Source organism: Chanodichthys erythropterus, chromosome 3 (assembly GCF_024489055.1).
Source record: "Chanodichthys erythropterus isolate Z2021 chromosome 3, ASM2448905v1, whole genome shotgun sequence".
Lineage (NCBI taxonomy): Eukaryota > Metazoa > Chordata > Actinopteri > Cypriniformes > Xenocyprididae > Chanodichthys > Chanodichthys erythropterus.
The window spans coordinates 58,022,344-58,044,386 of NC_090223.1; the positions used below are offsets into that span (position 1 = coordinate 58,022,344).

The 22,043-nt window shown below is 37.7% G+C and overlaps 2 protein-coding genes and 1 long non-coding RNA gene across 3 annotated transcripts; all 3 read right to left on the reverse strand.

The window, feature by feature from the left end:
• Positions 1–3,729: 3,729 nt before the first annotated feature.
• On the reverse strand, positions 3,730–6,354 carry LOC137007906 (uncharacterized). The gene is made up of 3 exons (XR_010892692.1): positions 6,010–6,354; positions 5,567–5,671; positions 3,730–4,793 (listed from the first exon to the last, which is right to left on the reverse strand). It is a non-coding gene; the product is annotated as an uncharacterized lncRNA (long non-coding RNA).
• A 3,113-nt stretch (positions 6,355–9,467) lies between these two features.
• LOC137006281 (patched domain-containing protein 3-like) lies at positions 9,468–13,780 on the reverse strand. Its single transcript, XM_067366917.1, has 4 exons — positions 13,025–13,780; positions 12,604–12,731; positions 12,380–12,525; positions 9,468–12,309 (listed from the first exon to the last, which is right to left on the reverse strand). Exons 1-4 carry the CDS (start codon positions 13,715–13,717, stop codon positions 10,673–10,675), a joined length of 2,604 nt encoding a protein of 867 aa, XP_067223018.1. The 5' UTR covers positions 13,718–13,780; the 3' UTR covers positions 9,468–10,672.
• A 4,735-nt stretch (positions 13,781–18,515) lies between these two features.
• LOC137005044 (transcription factor Adf-1-like) lies at positions 18,516–21,765 on the reverse strand. The gene is made up of 3 exons (XM_067365796.1): positions 21,633–21,765; positions 19,376–19,532; positions 18,516–19,212 (listed from the first exon to the last, which is right to left on the reverse strand). Exons 1-3 carry the CDS (start codon positions 21,763–21,765, stop codon positions 18,516–18,518), a joined length of 987 nt encoding a protein of 328 aa, XP_067221897.1.
• Positions 21,766–22,043: the final 278 nt, after the last annotated feature.

The window sequence follows — 22,043 nt, forward strand, 5'->3', positions numbered from 1 at the left end:
CACATCCTGCTTTTGATCGGTGTCAAGATGAGCCAGAAAACCTGACAAATTTGCAATCGTTTCAGAATTTAATAATCTAGCTGATAATAATGGTGTATCGGACTCCAAAAACCCATCAAGGTTGGTGTCCCGCTGCTCCATGACTGAACTTGTCTCACACACAATTCCTACAGGAAAGACAGCATCACTTCCTTTATCCATGGTAAGAGAATCTGTGACATCTCTAGTATGATAAGCCTTTAACATATTAATATGACACACTCGTTTTTGGCGCTTTCTGTCAGGGGTTCTCACCACATAATCTGTCTCACTTTTCTTCTCTAGGATCTCATATGGCCCGGCAAATCGTGCAGACAATGCAGATCCAGGAACAGGAAGTAAGACCAACACTCGATCACCAACTGCAAAACATCTTTTCACAGCCCATTTGTCATAACGCATTTTCATCTCCCCCTGAACTTTAGACAATGATTCTCGTGCTAGGGCACAAGCTTCCTGTAGTCGTTCACGAAACTTACTTACATAATCTAGCACATTTATTTTCTCACCATTCACAATACCCAACATCCTCTCTTTCAGGGCCTTCAGAGGTCCTCTCACCGTGTGTCCGAAGACCAACTCCGATGGACTAAATTTGAGAGATTCCTGCACAGTTTCTCGAACTGAAAATAAAAGCAACGGAACCCCTTCATCCCACTCGTTTCCTGTCTCAATACAATATTTCTTCAACATTGCTTTTAGGGTCTGGTGGAATCTCTCCAACATTCCCTGACTTTCAGGATGATAGGCACTAGATACTCTGTGTGTGATATTTAACGACTTAAAAACTTGTGAACACAATTTAGATAAAAAATTAGTCCCCTGATCTGTTTGTATAACCCTTGGTAGACCAAAAGTTGAGAAAAACTTCGTCAAGGTCTTAACAACCGCCTTGGCTGTAACTTTGCGCAGAGGGATAGCCTCTGGATATCTAGTTGCAGCACACATGATCGTAAGCAGAAACTGATTACCCGATTTTGACTTTGGTAATGGCCCCACGCAGTCCACGATCACGTGCTCAAAAGGCTCACCCAACACAGGTATTGGAACTAAAGGTGACAATTGTGACAAGTCCTACAATATTGTGTTACATCACGCTTAAGACCATACCAAAAGAAATGCTGAAGGATGCGGTTGTAGGTTTTTGTAATGCCCAAATGTCCTGATAACAGGTGGTCATGTGCAAGTGACAAAACCTGCTGGCGGAGAACAGTAGGAACTACTACCTGATAAACTGTGTTCCACTCACTCTCTATAGAATTACTTTTATGCCACTTCCGCACAAGTAAATCATCAATAAACAAGAATGAAACATTGTCCGATTTATCGTCTTCTGCCAATTTGAAACACTTAGCTAATGAGGGATCATTCTTTTGAGCCTCAATGAGTTTCTCACGAGTTATAGTTAGAGATAAAGGGTCACTCACAACAATTCCTCTCACCTGGCTATTGCCACAAGGTTTGGTTTGCATAACCTCTTCAGTCTCCCCATCTGTACACAAGAAAGAGTCAGATAAAGATATGTCATCCTTCCCTTTCTTAGATTGGGCTCTTGTGACAACACACGCAGGAAACGCACTTGGGTATCTCTGAAATAACTCGTCAGTTTTGGGTTGGATCAACGGAGTGTCTACCACTTCCAGCAAAGGTATTACCTTGCCCCCAGCCAAATCATTACCTAAAATGAAAGATACCCCCTTTACTGGTAATGATGGACATACTCCTACCTCCACAAAGTCAGTTATCAAGTCAGATTGGAGATGGATACGATGTAAGGGTACCTTCATAACCTCCATGCTGAAACTTTGCACTAACCTACTAGATCCTACAGATGATTGATCTGAAAAAGACAACACATCAACACGTACAAAAGACTGCGCAGCTCCCGTGTCACGTAACATCTGGACTTCCACCTGGTCCTCTTTTTTGCCTGTTAATGAAACAAACCCTTTAAGTAGAAAAGGCAAGTAAGTAGGGTCTGGCATGTCATCTTTCTTCTCAGAATACAAATCCAAATTCACAGTGTTCACAAATGCAATTTCTTTCTTCTGAAAGTTCTGTTTACGCTTCAAAGATAGACAATCAGCTATCACATGTCCTTTCTTGTGACAGTAAAAGCAATCTCGAGTCTCTTTAGACTTCTCACCATTCTGTTTAGGTAACTGAACATTCACTGAAGACCTCTGTAAGGAACTCTTTTCAGCACCTGCTAAATGAAAAACACTTTTATGCGTCAGCACAAATTCATCCGCTAGCACTGCAGCCTCCGAAAGAGTTGCCACCTTCTGTTCATTTAAGTACAGTACTACTCGCTCAGGAAGACACTGCTTAAAATCCTCAAGTAACATAAGTTCTCTCAGTGAAACAAAATCGTCCGCCTTACTAGAAATGCACCATCTGTCAAAAAGAATTCCTTTTTCTCGTGCAAATTCTACAAAAGTTTGAGTAGCGTTTTTCTTGCGATTTCGAAACTGCTGCCTGTAAGCCTCTGGTACTAACTCATACGATCTAAGTATGGCTGATTTGACTACTTCATATTTAAGACCATCTTCTAAAGATAACGTAGAGTATACTTCAAGTGCTTTGCCAACTAATTTGCATTGTAATAGTAACGACCAAACATCCTTCGGCCAACCCAAAGATGTTGCTATCCTCTCAAAAGCGTTAAAATAACTATCCACTTCCGATTCCCTAAAATTAGGTACCAAAGCAATGTGTTTTCCCACATCAAATGTGGTAGTACCCGAATTAGACGAATTATCACTCACCGATAAGAAGTTCTGCTGCACAGCGGAAACCGGAGTAACCTTAGCCGCCTCGATCTCCAGCTTACGAAGCTTCACTTCCTTTTCGGCTTGAATTTCGAGCCTGCGGACTTCCAAACGCAGATTGAACTCTGCTTGGCGGGCGTGTGCTCGATCCTCCACCTCCATACGGAGTCGTGCGATTCGCACCTTCGTTTGTGTCTCCCCTGCCGTGCTGGGAGTACCTGGTGAAAAGGGTTCAAAGGGAGGTAAAACTGCCCCGACATCGGCCTCAACCTCCGTCTCAGCCGTTCCTACCTCGTCTTTCCCTGTTTCGATCACATTCTGCACCTCGCCAAAAGGATCGGTCTCTTTGTCTACGTCAGGCAAAATTTCTAATTCAACCAGCCGATCAATTACCTCGGCTTTAATTTCTTTTTTTAGCGATTGCTTTGTTATAGAAATACGGAAGTGGGTAGCGATTGTCAACAACTCGTCTTTCCTACACTTTTCGATAGCCTCTAAAGAAGGATTATCGAGGAAATTCTGCAAATTAAACGCCATGAGTAAGCTTAATATTATCACAAAATGCTTTAACATACTTCAGAACAAGAAGAAAGGCACTTTAGGAGTCAAAATCAGCCGTCCACACTGAATCTCTGCCATTAACAAACAACCACCCAATTTCTCAATAAACAGTAACAAACGACGAGCCCCCAATTATGTTACGACCCTCTATTTGTACCAAGTACAAGTATATAAAAAGTGTAACATGTTAATTGTTGAAATTAAATAATGAGAAAAATAAATAAATAAATAAACGGGTTCAGTTACGCTACTGAAAAACTTGTGTGGTGAGATGAATCAGACAGAGACGGATTAGAAATAGAACTTTCTTTAGTATCTCATTGAGAAAACACCCGATGGTATATACAATACAGTGAACTCAGAAACAAATATTTACAAAAGGAAAATATATATATATATACAAATAATAAACCAAACACGGAACACAGGAGGGAGGGGAAAAGAGCGGCGCTAAAAATCAAAGAAATAAACAAAACCAAACGTATGCTAACTTACCCCATTTAACATATTAATCTAAGAAAGAAAATAAAGCATCAAAATAATACCAATCGTCAACTAAACTACACTAACTAGCAAACATAAGTACAAAGGGTAACGTCCGCTCCTACTTGGTGTGTATAAACAAACTCAAACTAACGTGTTGCATTGTGTAAGTCACGTGACATGCTAGCTACCTCTCCTCTCCGAGTCCGGGAAAAATCTTTGGAATGAAATCAACTAATTACCAAAGTGAACGCCATAAGTTTTCCAAGATTGCACACAAAAGGAAAAACAAACAAACTAATAAATCAGGATCGTTAATAACAGACAGCAAGTCACAACGAGAGAAGTCACGCGCGCCTCTCCTCTCGTCACTTCCGGAACTTTATACCAGACAGGCGAGTTCAGATTGGTTGTTTAGGAGAAAGGTGTCGACTCATTGAAGGATGTGATGATGATTGACATACCCGTCAACCAATTGCGAACCTAAGAGTTATGACAGTAGAGAAAAGAGAAAGGAGACCAACCAAAATACAACAACCAAAATACAATCGCAGACGTAACAGAGACCTTTTGTAAAGTGTTACCTTTTGTAAACCTTGTTACTTATAAGCTCTGCAACCCTTACTAGCACAAACATTAAACAGGACAAAAAGGTTTCTTCTAAAATCTTACTCCAGCATTACAGTGAATGTAATTTTGAAAAGAAAAAACAAAACAAACAAAAAAACAATGAATTCCAAAGGCACAAAAACAAGAAAACCAAAATTGTCTGTCACCACCTTTTTTTAAGTTGTATGAAAAAGTGCTGTTTATGTCAATGTCCCAGAAGCTCTTCATCGGCAGAAAACCTTAAATGTCCATGAAGCTGCGAACCACCTCTACACAGCATGCGTAAATGAACATGTTCCAAAGAGGCAAGAAAGTAAAAAAAAAAAATACCTGGAGGAAAAAACAAACAAAAAAGAAGTAAGAGTCAGTCCATTATTATAATTGGTTCAATCGAATGAAATCAATAGATATAGAGATATAGACAGAACTCCAAAGTTTACAGTATATCCACCTTTGTAGGTTTGAAAATAATAAAAACCCATTTGGTATTCCCTAAAGGCAAAGAGTTGCTGATAGTGATTGAAGCCTGTGGCCAAGATGTTTACTGTGTACTGATAATTTCCTCCACTTTAATACCAGTTACAGTGTGAAATAAATATGAATGAACATCTGAAGGTATGTTACAAGATACAGTACAACTGATCCATAACATGCACATTTAATCGCTCAATCAGTGTTTCAACGCGTGGAAAGACGTCAATGAAACAGCTTGTAAACGATGTCACGTAACATCACATTTACTTCAGAAAAATCATATTCAGCATAAACTCATTAGTCAGCTATAGAGAGGAGCATTCTGCTAATTATATGCACCACATTACATATTCATTATAATTTTATTTAAATGTTTTTTTTATAATTAATTTATGTATTTAATGTTTGAATACATAATTTATGACAGCTACAATTTAAATGTTTATATTTCAAAAAACAATTTAGAGTAGAAATATGATTACATAATCATAACTTTATTATAAAACAAATAAATCATACAAATTAGCATTGTATTTGTTTCTTTATTTAGTACTTCCCTGATGAAGCAGTTTATTCTGCAAGGTGTAAGTAAACTTTTGACCGCAACTGCATCACCCAAGATGAATTACCTCAGTCATCAGGACAACACTGTTGTAGAATCCTGGGAGAAGCTCCTTCACATTTCCCACAAACACCAGGATTCCAGTGACCACACCATCTTCACTGACACTGGCCTTTCAAAATAGAGAACATTTTTATAAACATTTTTATACTTTACAAGGAATTAAACATAACTTTATCAATTACACAAATATAGATAAATAACCCAAGGCCCAAGCAAATTGAGGGGTTTTGCTTTGAAAATAATTATATAATAATATCATTATATATAAATATAAATATATAATGATTAGATGGGGATTTGTAAGTGCACAGGTGAGAATTTATTACTTGCAAACAGAAAAGATTCAAAGCATTTAAAAGCTATAAGGACAGTTGATGGCAGTGTTTTAGCTTGTAGTGTGTGATCAGGGTGTGCTGGCTGAATTAATGGAAAAACATGGAACATCACCTCATCAATACAGGTCTTTGATTCCATACAGCTTGCACTGTATCTCCAATAACAAATCTGTACTGATCCTACAAAATGAATATATAAAACAACAGATAAGCACAAAAATATTACATATTACAAACACAAACAGTAATTGAACAACTAACTTTTCAAATGCAAAAAGAAAAATAGATTATAAGCATTACTGGTGGTTATAATAGCGATTAAATGTATATAATTGTCTTGTAATTGTTACAAGATCAGATCTTTGAATTTAGTTCTGCAAATTTAACTTAAAGTCATTTAAAATGATTTAAAAAGTCAGAGTTCAGTGTTCTTTGAACATGCCCACACACGCGACCACGTTCATATTGTATAAGAAATTATTATAATGCAATCATAAATAAATTACAGGAAACATGATTAATTCACCTCCATATTGCGATTAAACTAAATAAGTTACACTCATAAGAACTGCTATGTTCCGGTGAAAAAATAAAAATAAAGAGAGCATATATCAAGATACTTACTTGCTTCTTTATTTGTAATACATAACGTCTCATTTGTAGTCATCCAAACATGCGCTCCTTTGTTTACTTCTTTGATCAGCAAAGTTGCCTCGCGCATCGCGATCACAGAAAGATGGCTGAAGGTGCATTTTTCAAACTCTGGTGAAGTAATGCGCCGTCATGACGTAGTATTGTGGCGCATGCGCATGATTAAATTTGTTCAAGTTGGAAGTTTTTCTAATTCATTGTTGTAGTTAGACTGTACGTTTACAGAACTTGACTCATTCACCTAACTGAAATTCAATTATTTTTTTTAGTTTAGTCTGATTAAAATTAAATGTATTTTAACTGAATATGAATTCAAATTATTTTTTAGATCTGTTAAACTTTTGCTTGCAATTAAATAGGTTTAATCAACTTAGAACAACAATGATATTATAAGTATTATACAGATATGTAAAGTACAGCACTGTTGCATTAAGTATCACAAATACAGCACTCCGTTAAAAAAAAAAAAAAAAAAAAATTTTATGTCAAATATTATGTAGAAAACTGACACTAGTCGAGTTTAGAGCAGGAGCTGGTGATAAAAATTTCAACAATAAGTTGTACAGGATTATACACTGTATAAGCAAGTGTTTTGAAATTCAGAAAAATACATTTCAAGTGTATTAATGCACACAGTATTTATTAAAGACTAAGCACATTTAAAATACATTAACAAATGTCATCTTGGACAACACACTTAAGTTGAAATTAAAATTAATTATTTTTCATGTGCTTTAATATATAAGTCAATACATCAGAATAAGTTTACTTATTTAAAACACTATAAAGTCATAATTAGGTAAAAATTAAGTGCATTTTTAAAAAGTGCTCTTAAGCATGTTTAGAAATATTGTCATGAAAGTGTACTTTCTTCAAGTACAACTTAAGTCATTATTACAAAGTGCATTTTTAAAAAAGTGTTAATAAATATTGTCATTTAAGTGTACTTTCTTTAAGTACAACTTAAGTCATTATTACAGTGTATTTTTAAAAACTGCACTTAAGCGTGTTAATAAATATTGCTATTAAAGTGTACTTTTTTTAAGTACAACTTAATTAGACATTATTACAAAGTGCATTTTTAAAAAGTGCACTCAAGCGTGTTAGTAAATATTGTCATTTAAGTGTACTTTCTTTAAGTACAACTTAATTTGACATTAATACAAAGTGCATTTTTAAAAAGTGCACTTAAGCGTGTTAATAAATATTTTCATTAAAGTGTACTTTCTTTAAGTACAACTTAATTTGACATTAATACAAAGTGCATTTTTAAAAAGTGCACTTAAGCGTGTTAATAAATATTTTCATTAAAGTGTACTTTCTTTAAGTACAACTTAATTTGACATTATTACAAAGTGCATTTTTAAAAAGTGCACATAAGCATGATAATAAATATTGTCATTAAAGTATATTCTATTTAAGTACACTTAAGTGGCCTTTAATTTTAATTATATTGTATTATCTGCAAGTGCATTTTTAAAAAAGTATACTAAGTACACACAAAGTACACTTTCAATACAATTAAGTGCACTTCTTTTTCACAAGGGCATTCATATTTGACTGCAAATGATTAGGTCATTTGATTAAATGTACTGGATTTACGGCATTTTGGCAGTTAAAATAATATTAAAATTGATCATGTTTTTCTAAGGTAGAATTAAATGAACTACTCAGCAATTTTTTACGCGTACCCCAGTTTGGAAACCAATGCCCTAATGTAATCGGAGCGATCGACTGTACACAAATTGCTATAAAGGCGCCATCTGAAGATGAATTTGCATATGTGAATTGGAAACATTTCCATTCAATAAATGTGCAGATAATATGTGATGCAGAAATGTGCTTAAAGGGATACTCCACCGTTTTTTCATATTAAACTATGTTATTCCCTTAACTAAGACGAGTTGATACATACCTCTCTCGTCTCAGTGCGTGCGGCGAAACTTTGTTAGCACTTAGTTTAGCCCAGTTCATTCAATAGGGGCCAAGCAGAGAAGCTACCAAACACCTCCACGTTTTCCCTATTTAAATACAGTTACTAGAGTAGTGTAACTCGACCTAGGACGGTGACACAAAACAAAACGTTGCGCTTTTCTAAGCATGTAAAATGGATAACTATATTGTATGGCGGAATACCATAGCAAGTGCTCGGGAGCACTTTGACTTGGCGCAGTAATATCTTCACTCGTGAAAAGTCCTCTCACCGGCCCCCGCTCCCTCTCCTGTAAAAGTCACGTTGGTTCTATTGACGGAAATGAGAGGGAGCGGGAGCGGAGGCCGGTGAGAGGACTTTTCACGAGTGAAGATATTACTGCGCCAAGTCAAAGTGCTCCCGAGCACTTGCTATGGTATTCAGTTGTAGAGCGGGCAATTGGGCAGCTGAAATGTCGGTGGCTGCTAGACTAAATACATATAAATAGTTATAAAGATCTCATTGATTTACATTTTTCATCTTATGGATTTCTTACAATAACAACAACTGAATGCTGAGAAAAAGGAGGCCTCAGAGCTTGTCTTAGCTGTGACCATGCAAAAAAGGCTCTGTTATGTCCCTGATCGGCGTGGGGGAATTACAGTATCTATGTATTCCTGAACAGGGAACTGAAGTAATGTTTAAGTTTGTAATACTGTGGTGTTTCTGTCTTTGTTGTTGAGTTTCCATTTGCATTTACTTACATTTTGCTGATGCAGGTTTCATGTTATATGTTGTCATGGTTTTCCAGGCGATTTCTGGCGGTAAGATTCCGCTTTATTAATTCAGAATTAACAATTCCATCTAACTGTTTTAAGTCACTTTGTCATCCAGTTCAACATAACCTGTACGTTGAATTTAGTTTTTTTCCTGAATGTGATGTTATTTTCTTGTTCAAATGTTGTGGATACATTTACATGTAAATTGAGGGATGTTATTTGAGTTAGTGACTTTTTGGTTCAAAACCATGTTAATTTCTGCCCTACATGGTCTGTAACTGGAAGAAGTCAAACGGATATGATTTACTGCCATAAAATCCTGCTGTACATAAAGCAAGATTAACATGATCCAGTTGGTTTAGTGTTGGTCTGCTATCTGTGTTATTAACTTTAATAATGACAGTAATCCTGATACTACAGCATGAGATCCAGCAGTGTTTATGACAAACATTAAAGAGTTTTAAAAGATGTTGAGCACAAAGATCTTTGATCTACTGTATCATTCAGACATCAACAATCAGCATATGAAACTAAATGCTGACAATCAACAGAAAGCTTCATGCCACAATGCATGCTAGGTATCAATATAGTATAAAGCTCATCCATGACTCCCAGCATGCATTGCAGCATGAATAAATTTTGCAGCTAATTTGTCTTAGTATTTTACTTTTATTTTTGTGGTTGTATTTGTTGTGAGTTTGTAGGAGCTTTTTTTGTGATGTTAAGAGATATGTGCTCATTGCTTCTGGTTGTGTTTGTTGATTTTTGTTTAAGTTCATAATACTGTAAACTGATTGCATATAGATCCTGTGACCATATTACAGACAAATGAAGTGCATTATGTCCTTATTATCTGTTCAGTGTTTCAGTTAGGATCTGTTTGCTAATGTTTAATTGAACTTAAGACACAGGATAGATGGATAACTCTTTATCTTTCCAGGATCAGGAACAAGGAAATGTTGCCTGGGAAATATCGCCTCTGCTCACATCTACCATGACATCCAGGAGAGAACATTAGCGGCAGAGATGCAAATACTGTGTCAATAGATTACTCACTCATGCCTAGATCAAGTTATTTTAATATCAAACATATAATTCCCAATGTCCAGTGATCAATGTACATGAATGTAACTGGATTACAAATGCAAAGTTGTGTTTGCATGGACATGTTTAAATGAAAAGATGTGCATATTAAATAGAATTACATTTAAAATCATATTAATGACAAACATAAAAAGAAAACAACAAAAGCATAAACTTGATTAAAATATAAATACACAAAAACATGTAAGATACTGGGTATACATAAGAACATAATAGAATGATTTGCCATTTACTTGCATGGTCAAATCAGTGTCATACAGAGTTAAGCTCATACAAAAAGTTAATCAATCCATTTTCTAAACCCCTTGTCCTATGTAGGGTCACGGAGCCTATGGACAGTCAGGATCAGAACACCACACATTCTGAATCACGACTGCTTTTACTCGCTGTTCGGTTTTATCACTGGGCTCTGGAAGAGTTGGTTTGTTTTTTTCACGACTGCTTCTACAAGTGCAGAGGAAGGTCAGGAACACTGGTATGAATGCAATGCCATGGACAGCCCCAAACAGAATGACTAAGAACATGATTTTGAAGAAGGTCCTGAAGATGTAGCTTTTAGCAGCCGCGAGCACCACCACACCTGCAATGGTGGACACGGCACCCTGAATGATGGGATAGCCCAGTTTATTGATGGCATCCACGGCTTTCTCATTCGCTGAGGATTTTTCACTTGAAACAAAAGCATAGGATATATGAGCAGAGAAGTCGACAGAAAACCCGATACAGATAACAAGATTAATCATAGACACAGAGTCTAAACTAACATCCCATAATGCCATGAATCCGGCCACTCCCACAATGACAGATGCGATAGCAAATGTCACCCAGAGAGAGCAGAGAGGGTTTGGGATCAACAGGAGTGAAATGACTAACATTGCACATGTAGCAACCACTAAGTTTTGGATTGTATTACTGATGATGACGGCATATTGATCGAAATAGATGAATGCAGGGTGGTACACTATCAGATCAACGGGTGGCTGCAAATTCCCACAATTTTCTGCGGTTTCTCTAAACGCATCCAGCATATTCTTTTCATCGATCGCTGTGCGTATGTTCACAGTCTGAATGAACATGCGTGATGCATGAATTTGATTATTAGTGAAATTAACATCTTGACTAAAACCAGACTGATTAAGAAATACAGTTAAATTGCTTTTGAATTGTGCTTCATTGTTTAAGCTGATGCCTGGATTCTGTCCAAACTTCATGTATTCATTTAGCCAAGAAACAGGCGAAATGCCTGAATCTGCCACTGTCAGATTTTGAAAACTTTCCAAACACAAGTCAAGACTTTCACGAGCAGTTAGGTTCCAGTACTGAAACTCTTTATCCTTTATAACTAACATGACATTTGGACCAAAGGCAGAGAAGAATTCATCTTCTTTGTCATAGTAACTACCAACATATGAGCCGTCTGTTGCTAAATGTTTCAGATCTAGACCTTCCTGCATTTGGAAGCATCCATAGATACTGACTGCCAAATACCCGGCATAGATCAGACACACAAGCGTCTTAACCCACACTCTTGTCAGAAAAGGGCCGTAATAGTTTTTAAAGAATAAATCCACTGGCATTTCAAATTCCTTCAGTGTGTTTTTATCGTACGCCCCACCAACACAACAACCTCCATCATCACCAGTGGCTTCTGGGACTTTCATGCAGGTCAGCCAGTGTCTGTTGCCTTTCTCTCTCCGTCCGTTAAGTGCAAGACACGCGCCGAAGAAGGTGATGTTGAAGATGTAGCAGAACAGAAGAGCTGTGCTGGTGTACATGCAGAAAGACTGAACTGAGCGGAAGGGAGTCATGAGACCAATGTAGAAAGCCAGAACATCTGTCAGTGTGGTGATAGTGATGGACACGCCGGCCTCTTTATATGTTTCTGCTAAACGAATCTCAACAGCTTTATTAACTTCAGTCTTCTGCCAGCAGGAGATCATAATGAACATGTCATCAACACCAATACCTGGAGGAAAGCAAAGACTGTGAACATAAGCTGTGAGACACCTACTAGGTGATGAAATGAATAAACTTACCGAGGATCAGAAAGGGGGATGAGGCCACAGTTATGGCAAACGGCATCCCACAGAACTGGAGCAGTCCAAAGCTGGCCAACACGGCCAAACCAGCGGAGACGACACCGAATGTGGCAACCCACACCTTCGTCCTGACACAGTCTAACCTGTGGCAGAATACAAGGGATAGATGAAATAGCTAGTGATGGAAATGTGCTAATGTGATTAATTTTAATTCTTTATACCTTGAACAAGACATAATTGAAATGGTAATGGCCAGGAAATATGTAACAGAGAACAGGGGGATGATAGAGTCTGAATTGGTCTCAAACTCATTCTGTCTTGATACTGATGTAAAGTAAGACACATGGACCTGTAAGAATTCATCACAAAACACTGTTCAGAATAGTTACTGTATACATGAATGTTTTGCAGTGTTTTGAAGCACACTGAAAAAAAAATATGGCAATTTATAACAGGACATGTATAGCCTACAGAGAAATCAAGCAAATGTACATCAGTTTGATTCATTTTATCAAAATATTTTGTTGTCCAAAAGACTTTTGGTGGTTGAGTTACGGTTGTTCTAAATGATTTGATTATTGATTTTTGAGGTACTTCAATTGTTGATATAATTCATAACTGGCAATCATTTTTTTGACTTACCTTACTTGAAATTTTCTGTTCTGTGTAGTTTGAGAGGAGTTTTAGAAAGCCATCAATCCAGTCAGAGTTTTCCACTGTCTTCTTCTCGTCTAAGAAATAAAAAAGCCTGACCGCTTTGGCACTGATCAGCTTTGAGTTATCCAGCTTTACACCGCCGATGGTTGTTCCCAAAAATGTGCCATTATTCATTGGATATGTTATATCTAAAGAAACTATTTTAGTAGCACTGTAATTTATAATGTCTAGAATTGCATTTGACATGCACCTTCCCTTTGATTTGGCACAGAGTTTTTCAAAAGTGTTTCCTGTCGACATATTTTTCACTTGTCTGTCTAAGTCTATAATGTTGCTAAAAGCTGCTTCATTTAATATATTTTCTCCTTGCAAGCCTGTGATGATCAAAGAGGCATAAGTGCCTTCAGACGCAAGTCGTAACTGAGAAAACTCTTCAGATTGTGGGAAATGTTCAACCACAATCGCCCTCTCCAACTTGGCAGGTCCATTGATGGGTGTAAACTGGTCTTCAATATCATTGGCTTCCCGCTCATGAAGAAAGATGAAACCAGCTCCAAGAGCAGCCACAAATAAAGGTAATAAAAGAAACACATATGGATGTCTACCAACAACACAACCAAGCTTTTCAAAGACCAGAGACAGAGGTTTTTCAATGCAGTCTGTTTTACACTTCGCCATCCTCCATACACTTCCACAGTTTACGGTGAATCTCTTGCTCTTTTGTCAAGCCTCAGCAACATCCTCCTTCTACAATAACTCAGTGTTGTCATAACGTACTTATAGGCTGAGTTAAACACTAATAACTCATGTGTTACTCATTAACAAAATAAGGTTACTCACTAAAAAACTTCCTTGTTGGCAACTGCCCTGTCCATCATTGACACTGCATGCCATTTTCAGTCTTAAGGGACTGTAACCAGGATGTAGTTACATAAGTACATTCTAGTCTTTAAAGAAATAATTGACTACAACACACCAGGATTTCCTCCATTCAGGGAAATTTTTGATAGAACTCAAAACCTGCACTAGCTAAGCAGATTCACTTCTACAATGAGGGCAAAAGACATGGGTCCAGTATAAAAATGGAAACAATATTTTATGATACAAAAATTAATTCAGTTAAAAAAATACATTTAAACAAATAAACATTTTTCCTTTGAAATTACACTGTCTCACAACATGATAATAGAAAAACATGGTTTAGTTTTGTTGTTTTAGTTTTTTTATATACATTTATTTTGATCATTTATATGAGTACAATCTTAGTGCTTAACTCAATCACAAAATATCTTTACAATATACAAACATGTATAAAAACCTAATGTGTTTTAAATGTAAATTGTACTCCAGATTTGTTCAATTCTTTCAGAGTATAACCTTTTTCCTGTGTTTTAAAAAGAAATAAATAAAATAAAAATAGGAATCAAAAAGGGTAACTATGTACATCCAGGGAAAGAACATGTGTCCTAATTAAATTCCATCCTTAATAACGTCAAATGACATTATTATTATTATTATTACTATCTCATAATGTGTGTATGTGTGTGTGTGTGTGTATATATATGTATATCATATGTCATTTGAGAATTGCATATATTTATGTATAAGGTATATCAGCAAAATCAGACCTTATTTCTGATACATATTCAACCCCTTCAAACACATTCTTCTTTAAATTAACAAAAAAAGAGATGTTTTCCATCATGTTAATCTCTATGGTCACATCTATCTAGTGATGTAATGTTGATCTCTCTTGTTTTAACCATTTGCGTGTGTTTGCCTTCTTACTGGCTGCCAAAAGCACACCCATCAGATATGTATTATCTGGTGTTACTATATCTGGAAATACACAACTTTCTATTCATAGCTCTGCAGCTCCCGTAAGCTTTCCATTACTTCCTGATCTCCATTTATGAGCTCGGGAAGGCATGGAAAAACCCTAGCCGTTCAAATTTGTATCTGGGTCCAGACAGACGGGAGGGGGAAGAAGCAAGATTGAATGGATGATCGATTGTAAACACCGCAGCATTTGTAATCGATCCCCCAGCTGCAAGAGCTGCAAGGGCATTTTACATCTACCCTCTCCTATTCTTCTTCCACCTCCTATATATATATTATAGGCGGGACTCGGGTAGGGATCCAAATGCAAAGCTTTATTAAACGTGAGCATTGTCATACAGGCAGGGTCAATCGGGAGCAAACAGGAACAGCAAGAGACAGGCAGAGTCGTAGTCAGAATACAGGCACAGATCAGGACTGGCAGTTATCACTCACAGGTCGGTGTACAAAGCATGAGTCAGGACAGGCAGCAAGGGGTCAATAAACAGTTAACAGGCAGGAACGGTAACACTACACAGGCAGACTGGATATAACGCTTGGAATTGCTACACAGGGTAATCAAGACTTTGCAAACAGGTAGTGTGTGTGTGAGTCTTTTATAGTCCAGGTAGTGTGCTAAGCTGTATGTGGCAACAGGTGATTGGTGTAGAGCAGTGGTCTCAAACTGCCGGCCCGCGGGCCATTTATGGCCCGCCCTCCCCCTCTACCCGGCCCGCAACTGATCTCAAAAATAAAACATAATCCGGCCCGCTAAATTATTATTATTATTCTCTAGTTGCTACCTGTCTGATATGCAAAGAAAAAGTCACCGTTCTATGGGGGCATTCACATATCGCGTCACATAAGCGGCCAAGCCGCATTCTCCTTCTTTCCAATGCGCTTTCGCTCCAGTTGTGTATGTCGTTGCTATGCAACCATGAGCCGCGCTCTTAACCGCGTTGCTTCTATTATGAGCGCGTTTGCCTAAATTACAGTAAAAGCACTCGACTTTAAGTCACGAGCGTCGATTTAAACCACCGAAACACGTCCGATGCAATCATTAAATGTTACCGATGTTCAAGCGGCATCTTGGACAAATGCGCTGCCAGGTGTCTGTCAAGAAACAGAAGAGTGTACAAATGTATTCAGGGATTGTTTTTGTTCAGTACAGTGTTGGTCAGTGCAAAATTTTAATGTTATTTAAGCTAACATAAAGTAAGGGAAAATACTTCCACTAAATATTAAAAGCTAATAATGTATGTAACTTTTTATTTTTTGGCAAAATAAAGTATATATAGCTCCAGTTTTTTATTTCTGACCTCTCCATGCCACAAGTGTTGATGGTTTTGTTCCTAAATTACTAACTTTTTCACTTGAATGTTAATATGGCCCTCCTATGAGGTGTCAATCACAGAAACGGCCCCCCGCCAATTTGAGTTTGAGACCCCTGGTGTAGAGTGAACATGTGACTGGCAGGGAGGATTGTGGGAAATGTAGTCCGGGAACTGACAGGAACTGATGGTGATCGTGACATATACACCCACACACACACACACACACACGTATATATATTTTATGAACATATATAATGCTCAGATACTTCTTATGGTCAGACTGATGGCTGGGCCCATAGTGATTATTTTTCTGACGGCCCGCTTTTCCGGTTTGATTTTGAGAGGATCTCTTAGGCTTAAAAGAACCCTAGATTCCATCCTTTCATGTAGAATGAGGAGCAGAGAGAAGACATGCTTTAATTAGCTCTGCTTTGCCAACTTTATTTTGACCTTGAAAAAGTATTTTTTTCTCATTATAAAAGACCCAGTTCTCTATTGTTCATCTCAAGTTAGTTATATATATGATACTTGGTTGGCTTGTGGTGGAAACATGTCTTTAAAGCAAAAAAGAAAAGGATCGAACACAGGTGCTAACTCCATCGCTACTACCAATGTCTTGATGGACGTCTGTCATGATTATGTCGAACAGTTGATTACTGTTAATGACTAAGACTTCCCTCAACTGCCAGTTACTCCTAGGGAATCTCCTGCTCCAAAAAGAGAAAGAAGAAAAGAAATCACGATGGATAGTGACAATATCATCACCACGCTCTCCCAGCTCATTAATGATCGGGCGGACGGAATTGAAAAAAAGTTGGGTGCTAGATTGGACGAGTTGGAGAAAAAAATTGAATCAAGCTGTGCTGAAGTTGTTATGCTTAAAGAAAACGTGTTCTGCATGGAACAAAAGTGCAAAAGTGTACCACTTCGGTCGATCAGATTGAAAAGCGTGTGTACGATTTGGAAGCATACTCGTTGGAACCTCAAATTATATGGAGTTCGCGAGACCGAGGCAGAGGACGTCTGGAAGGGAAGTCATAAAGATCTGCCAAGCTTTGTTACCTGAGGAGAAATCTAGGCTTGTGGATGGCATAGAAGCAGTACATCGCCTGGGTCCCAAGAGGAAGGAGCAGGATTCCAGAGTGATCATCATGAAGTTCATCTCTCGTGCACTTCGTAACGCAGTTTGGAAAGCGGCCAAAAAATCGTTTTTTCTGCAAGAAAATAAGCTTTGATTCACCGAAGACCCGTGTAAAACTGATCGCGAAAAGAGACAGCTGTTATGGCCTGTGATTGATACCGCACGCAAGGCGGGTAAGAAAGGGTACTTTGTGGGTGGCCGAGCTTTTCTTGAAGGTGAAAGTGGTGATGTCTGACTAACGCCTGTTTCACACATAATCCGTCTGCAGTGCGTGTGCGGTCCGTATGCAGTGCGTATGTGTTGCTGAAACAGGAAGCGGCCATTGTGCTTTCACACAGCACACGTTAGCAGTGCGTTACGAGATTCTCTAGTTTCGGCTTTACCAATACAACAATGGGTAAGTTTTTTCTTATTCTGTGTGTCGTAAATGTAAATACATATTGTAAATGCTAAAAATATCGTGAAAAAGAATTATCAGCATTATTACTTTATTTATTTTGCATGTAGTGCGTGTTGTTGACAAGAGAAAGGCCGTCGCGCTGTTTATGCTGTTACGAAGATTACGGAGGAGTAGAAGACGAGTGTGGGTTCACCCACTCAACCAGCGGAGAAGACAACTTGGAGCATATCACCACCTTGTCTCTGAACTTCGTCTCGACAGTGACCGGCACATGAAATACTTCAGAATGTCTGCTGAGCAAATGGATCAAGTTCTTTCTTTGGTTGGAGCAGACATCACAAGACAAACAACAACTTTTCGGTTGTCCATCGAACCAAAGCAGAGGCTTGCTGTTACACTGAGGTAAGGACAGTTTGAATACTTAAAAAGTACATGTGTACAGTAATAAATACAATGCTATGTTTCTTTAAATTTGTATTTATTAATGTATTTTGCATATATTTAAAATTTACAAATGAAATATTCAACAAGTGTAGTTATAACAAATATATAATACGTATAGTATATTACTTAACTATCTGAAGTGTAATATTCTAATCAGTCTTGCACATATGGAAAAAAATTTAAATATAAGATTAATAACAGCAACACTGCACACCTTGAAAAGAACATGAACGTAATAACTTATTGGCATGACCTAAATGAACAAATATTAAAATATTGCACACATATTAATAATTCACAATAAGCCAATAAGTGTAGTGTACATGTAACATTTCAGAACTAAGGTAACTGATGGTAAACAGCACCGGAATCCTGTTCTAATCCATGGTGATGGTAGGATGTAGTTGGGGGGGGTGACACATGGTGTGGGTGATGGGTCTGGACATTGTGGCAGGAGGTAATGGGGTGGATTGGCTGAAATCCTGGTGTTTGGGTACGTGACAACACAGGGCCAGCTTGAGTGGCTTGATGTTGTTGATTTTCATCGTCTAACTCCAAATTTGAAAGGTAATTGAGGATATGGATCTGTGCCCTATTTCGGTTCCTCGGATGAAGCCTGCTTAGTTTAGGCACTAAACTGAGTGCAAAGTAGTACATCTCATCCTCCTGTCTTGGTACATGTGGTGGAGCAGTAGTTGTTGGTTGAGTGATAATATCCAGAAGTTGTTGTTCAGTTGGACTAGGTGAATCAACTCTTCTCCTTTTTTGTCTCTGTCGACCTTCATTCCTTATTGACTGCACTCTGGGATGTAGGGCGGGTGTATCAGGTACTTGTGTTGATAGTGGAGGAGTACACGTGCCTTGGAGTGGTGTGGGGGCTGGAGATATTTGACTTTCCAGTGCAGGTGTTGCTGGCCTTTGCATAGCAGTAAAGGGACTTTGTGATCTGCTTAGCTGGCAGATCTCTGCATCAACATCCTCCTCAGCCACACTCATATCCACTGGTTCATCCTCCAGTTCCAAAGTGTTTTTTGAACTGAAATAATAACAGGTGTTATTAATTGTACATGTACAATGTAATATAGCTATGCATTTTGAAAACATTTAATCATTAATAAAAAAAGGTACTTCTGAAATGTTACAAGTATTGTTTCCAATACGTTGTTGAGTTATAATGTCAACATCTGACATATACTAACCTTCTGACTTGCATATGGGGCAACAGGAAAGACATCACTCGTTCATACTTCCACTCCTTGACAGTGCCACCAGCAGAACCACTAGGCATTTTCTTTTGTTTTTTACTTCTTACAAAAGCATCTCTTAACAGCCTCCATCGTCGCTTGCATTCAGTAACTGAAATAGAAAGTACATTTATAATTTAATACATTGTTGTTTCTTTTGTTCACAGATTCCTTGGCACAGGGGAAAGTTTCAGCAGTCTAGCATTTCAATATAGGCTCGGGATAAGCACCGTGGCTCAATCTGTGCACATGACATGCAGAGCAATTGAGCGGAAAATGATGGCCTCACAGTTTCCTAAACCAACAGAGGAAATGTGGCAAAATATTGCTTCAAAGTTTTGGGAGAAATGGAATTTTCCTAATTGCATGGGTGCAATTGACGGAAAACACATCACCTTAGTGTCACCAGCACATTCAGGGAGCTTGTATTTTAATTACAAGGGAACATTCTCTATCGTCCTCCTTGCACTGGCTGATGCTGAGTACCGATTCACTTTTCTGCAAGTGGGTGACTTTGGAAGAACAAGCGATGGAGGAGTGTATAGTGGTTCAGCACTTGGACGAGCAATGGAGGCCAAAACGTTGTCTGTGCCTGCTGACTGCCCTTTGCCAGGGTCTGGAGCGCAAGGGCCAATGCCATACACCATGGTGGGAGATGCGGCATTTCCTCTCAAGACATATTTGATGAGGCCATTTCCTGGGAGGCAAATTCCACAATGGCGACGCATTTTTAACTACAGATTGTCTCGGGCACGAATGGTTATTGAGTGTGCATTTGGCATTCTTGCATCCAGATGGAGGGTTCTCCACACAAAGATGAATGTGAAGCCATCGAATGCTGATTCTGTGGTCACTGCAGCCTGCATTCTCCACAACTTCCTCCTGAATCCTTCCGAGAACCAAAGGTGGCTGGATGAGGCTGAAGAAAGAGGGGAAGTGCTACCATGTGTGAGAAATATGGGTGGCAATAGGGGATGCAGGGAAGCCTATGATGTACGCGAGAGGCTTTGCACATTTTTCAACTCCCCAGAAGGCTGTGTTTCCTGGCAAGAACAGATGATCTAGACTTGTATTATCATAATCAAAGAATTTGAAAATAGTCCTGCGTTGAACGTACAGGACATGTTGACTTGTAAATAGTTATATTTTTGTGTGTGGTGGTAGAAAAAAAATTATGGAAAATTGTTGAAAGGAAAAATAGTAAAAAATATAAAATACTTTAAATAGTTCTTGTCTCATTTTGTGTAAGGACAAATGTTTAGTTTTTCATAACATGAAATATTGAATATACATATTTGTACAAAAATATTTCCTTTATTTTTTTCAATCTAAATACATTAATGTTAATCTTAATATATAACTGTTCATATATTTGTCTGCCTGAATACATGGAAGTAAATCCAAATATTTATGATTATAAATATACACATGACAGTGACGTGACATAAAGCCAAGTATGGTGACCCATACTCTGAATTCGTGCTCTGTATTTAACCCATCCAAAGTCCACACACACACTGTGAACACACACCCGGAGCAGTGGGCATCATTTATGCTGCGGCGCCTGGGGAGCAATTGGAGGTTCAGTGCCTTGCTCAAGGGCACCTCAGTTGCGGTATTGCCAGCCCGAGACTCGAACCCACAACCCTAGGGTTAGGAGTCAAACTCTCTAACAATTAGGCCACAAGTTCCCCATTGACATTGATAATATGCAATTTTTACTTTTATTATATTAAGAACATAGACATTTAAACTAAAAATTGCATTTCTATATTCAAAATGTAGAAATGTATAATATTTACTAAAATGAAAAATCATCAAAATAGTAATGTGTACTCCAGATTTATATTTATACATTATGTACACTTTCAACATACTTATTTAGATGTACATTGATACATTAAGACGTTTTATAACAACCTCATGGTCTGCCCTATATAAATGACATGTAAAAACATACAAATGTATGTACAACGAGCTATTTAATGCGTAAACTTAAATGTATACACCTACATGCTAATGACAAAAAAAAGATAGCAACACTACTGTATTCACGAACAACACATAGGCTTTACAGCAATAATATGTTTGTAATCATTTTGAAAAACCATAAACATAAATAACGTAATGTTATATTCTTTACGCTTATATATTGACAGTTGCTGGAGTAGTTTAGTACACATAAACATGACACAAAGATTTGAAAACTTACTGTCGACACCAACAGCCGACGAAACTGCTTCCCATGCCTTTTCCTTTGTAGTCAAATCTTTGTACAATGCATTCTGCGGGTCATACAGAAGTTTGTGTTTTTCGACCTCAACGATGAGCCGAGTGTCATCCATGTCGCCTTGTTTTTGAAAAGGTTGGTTTAGGTCCACCTGTCATTGCCTGCTGGGATGCGAGCCTCCAACGATGGGGAAAAACATATCTGATCGCATTATGCAACTAAATTTTTCATTTTTTTTTTTTTTAAATAAAATAATTGTTTTGAAATGATACAACTGAACTGTGAAATTGAAATGTTTCCTTTTGGCATGAATATAGCCTGTTGCTGGCATGCCGTTAAATCCTTAAAAAAAAAAAAATTCTTTATGTAATGTACTAAATGTACAAAGTAGTT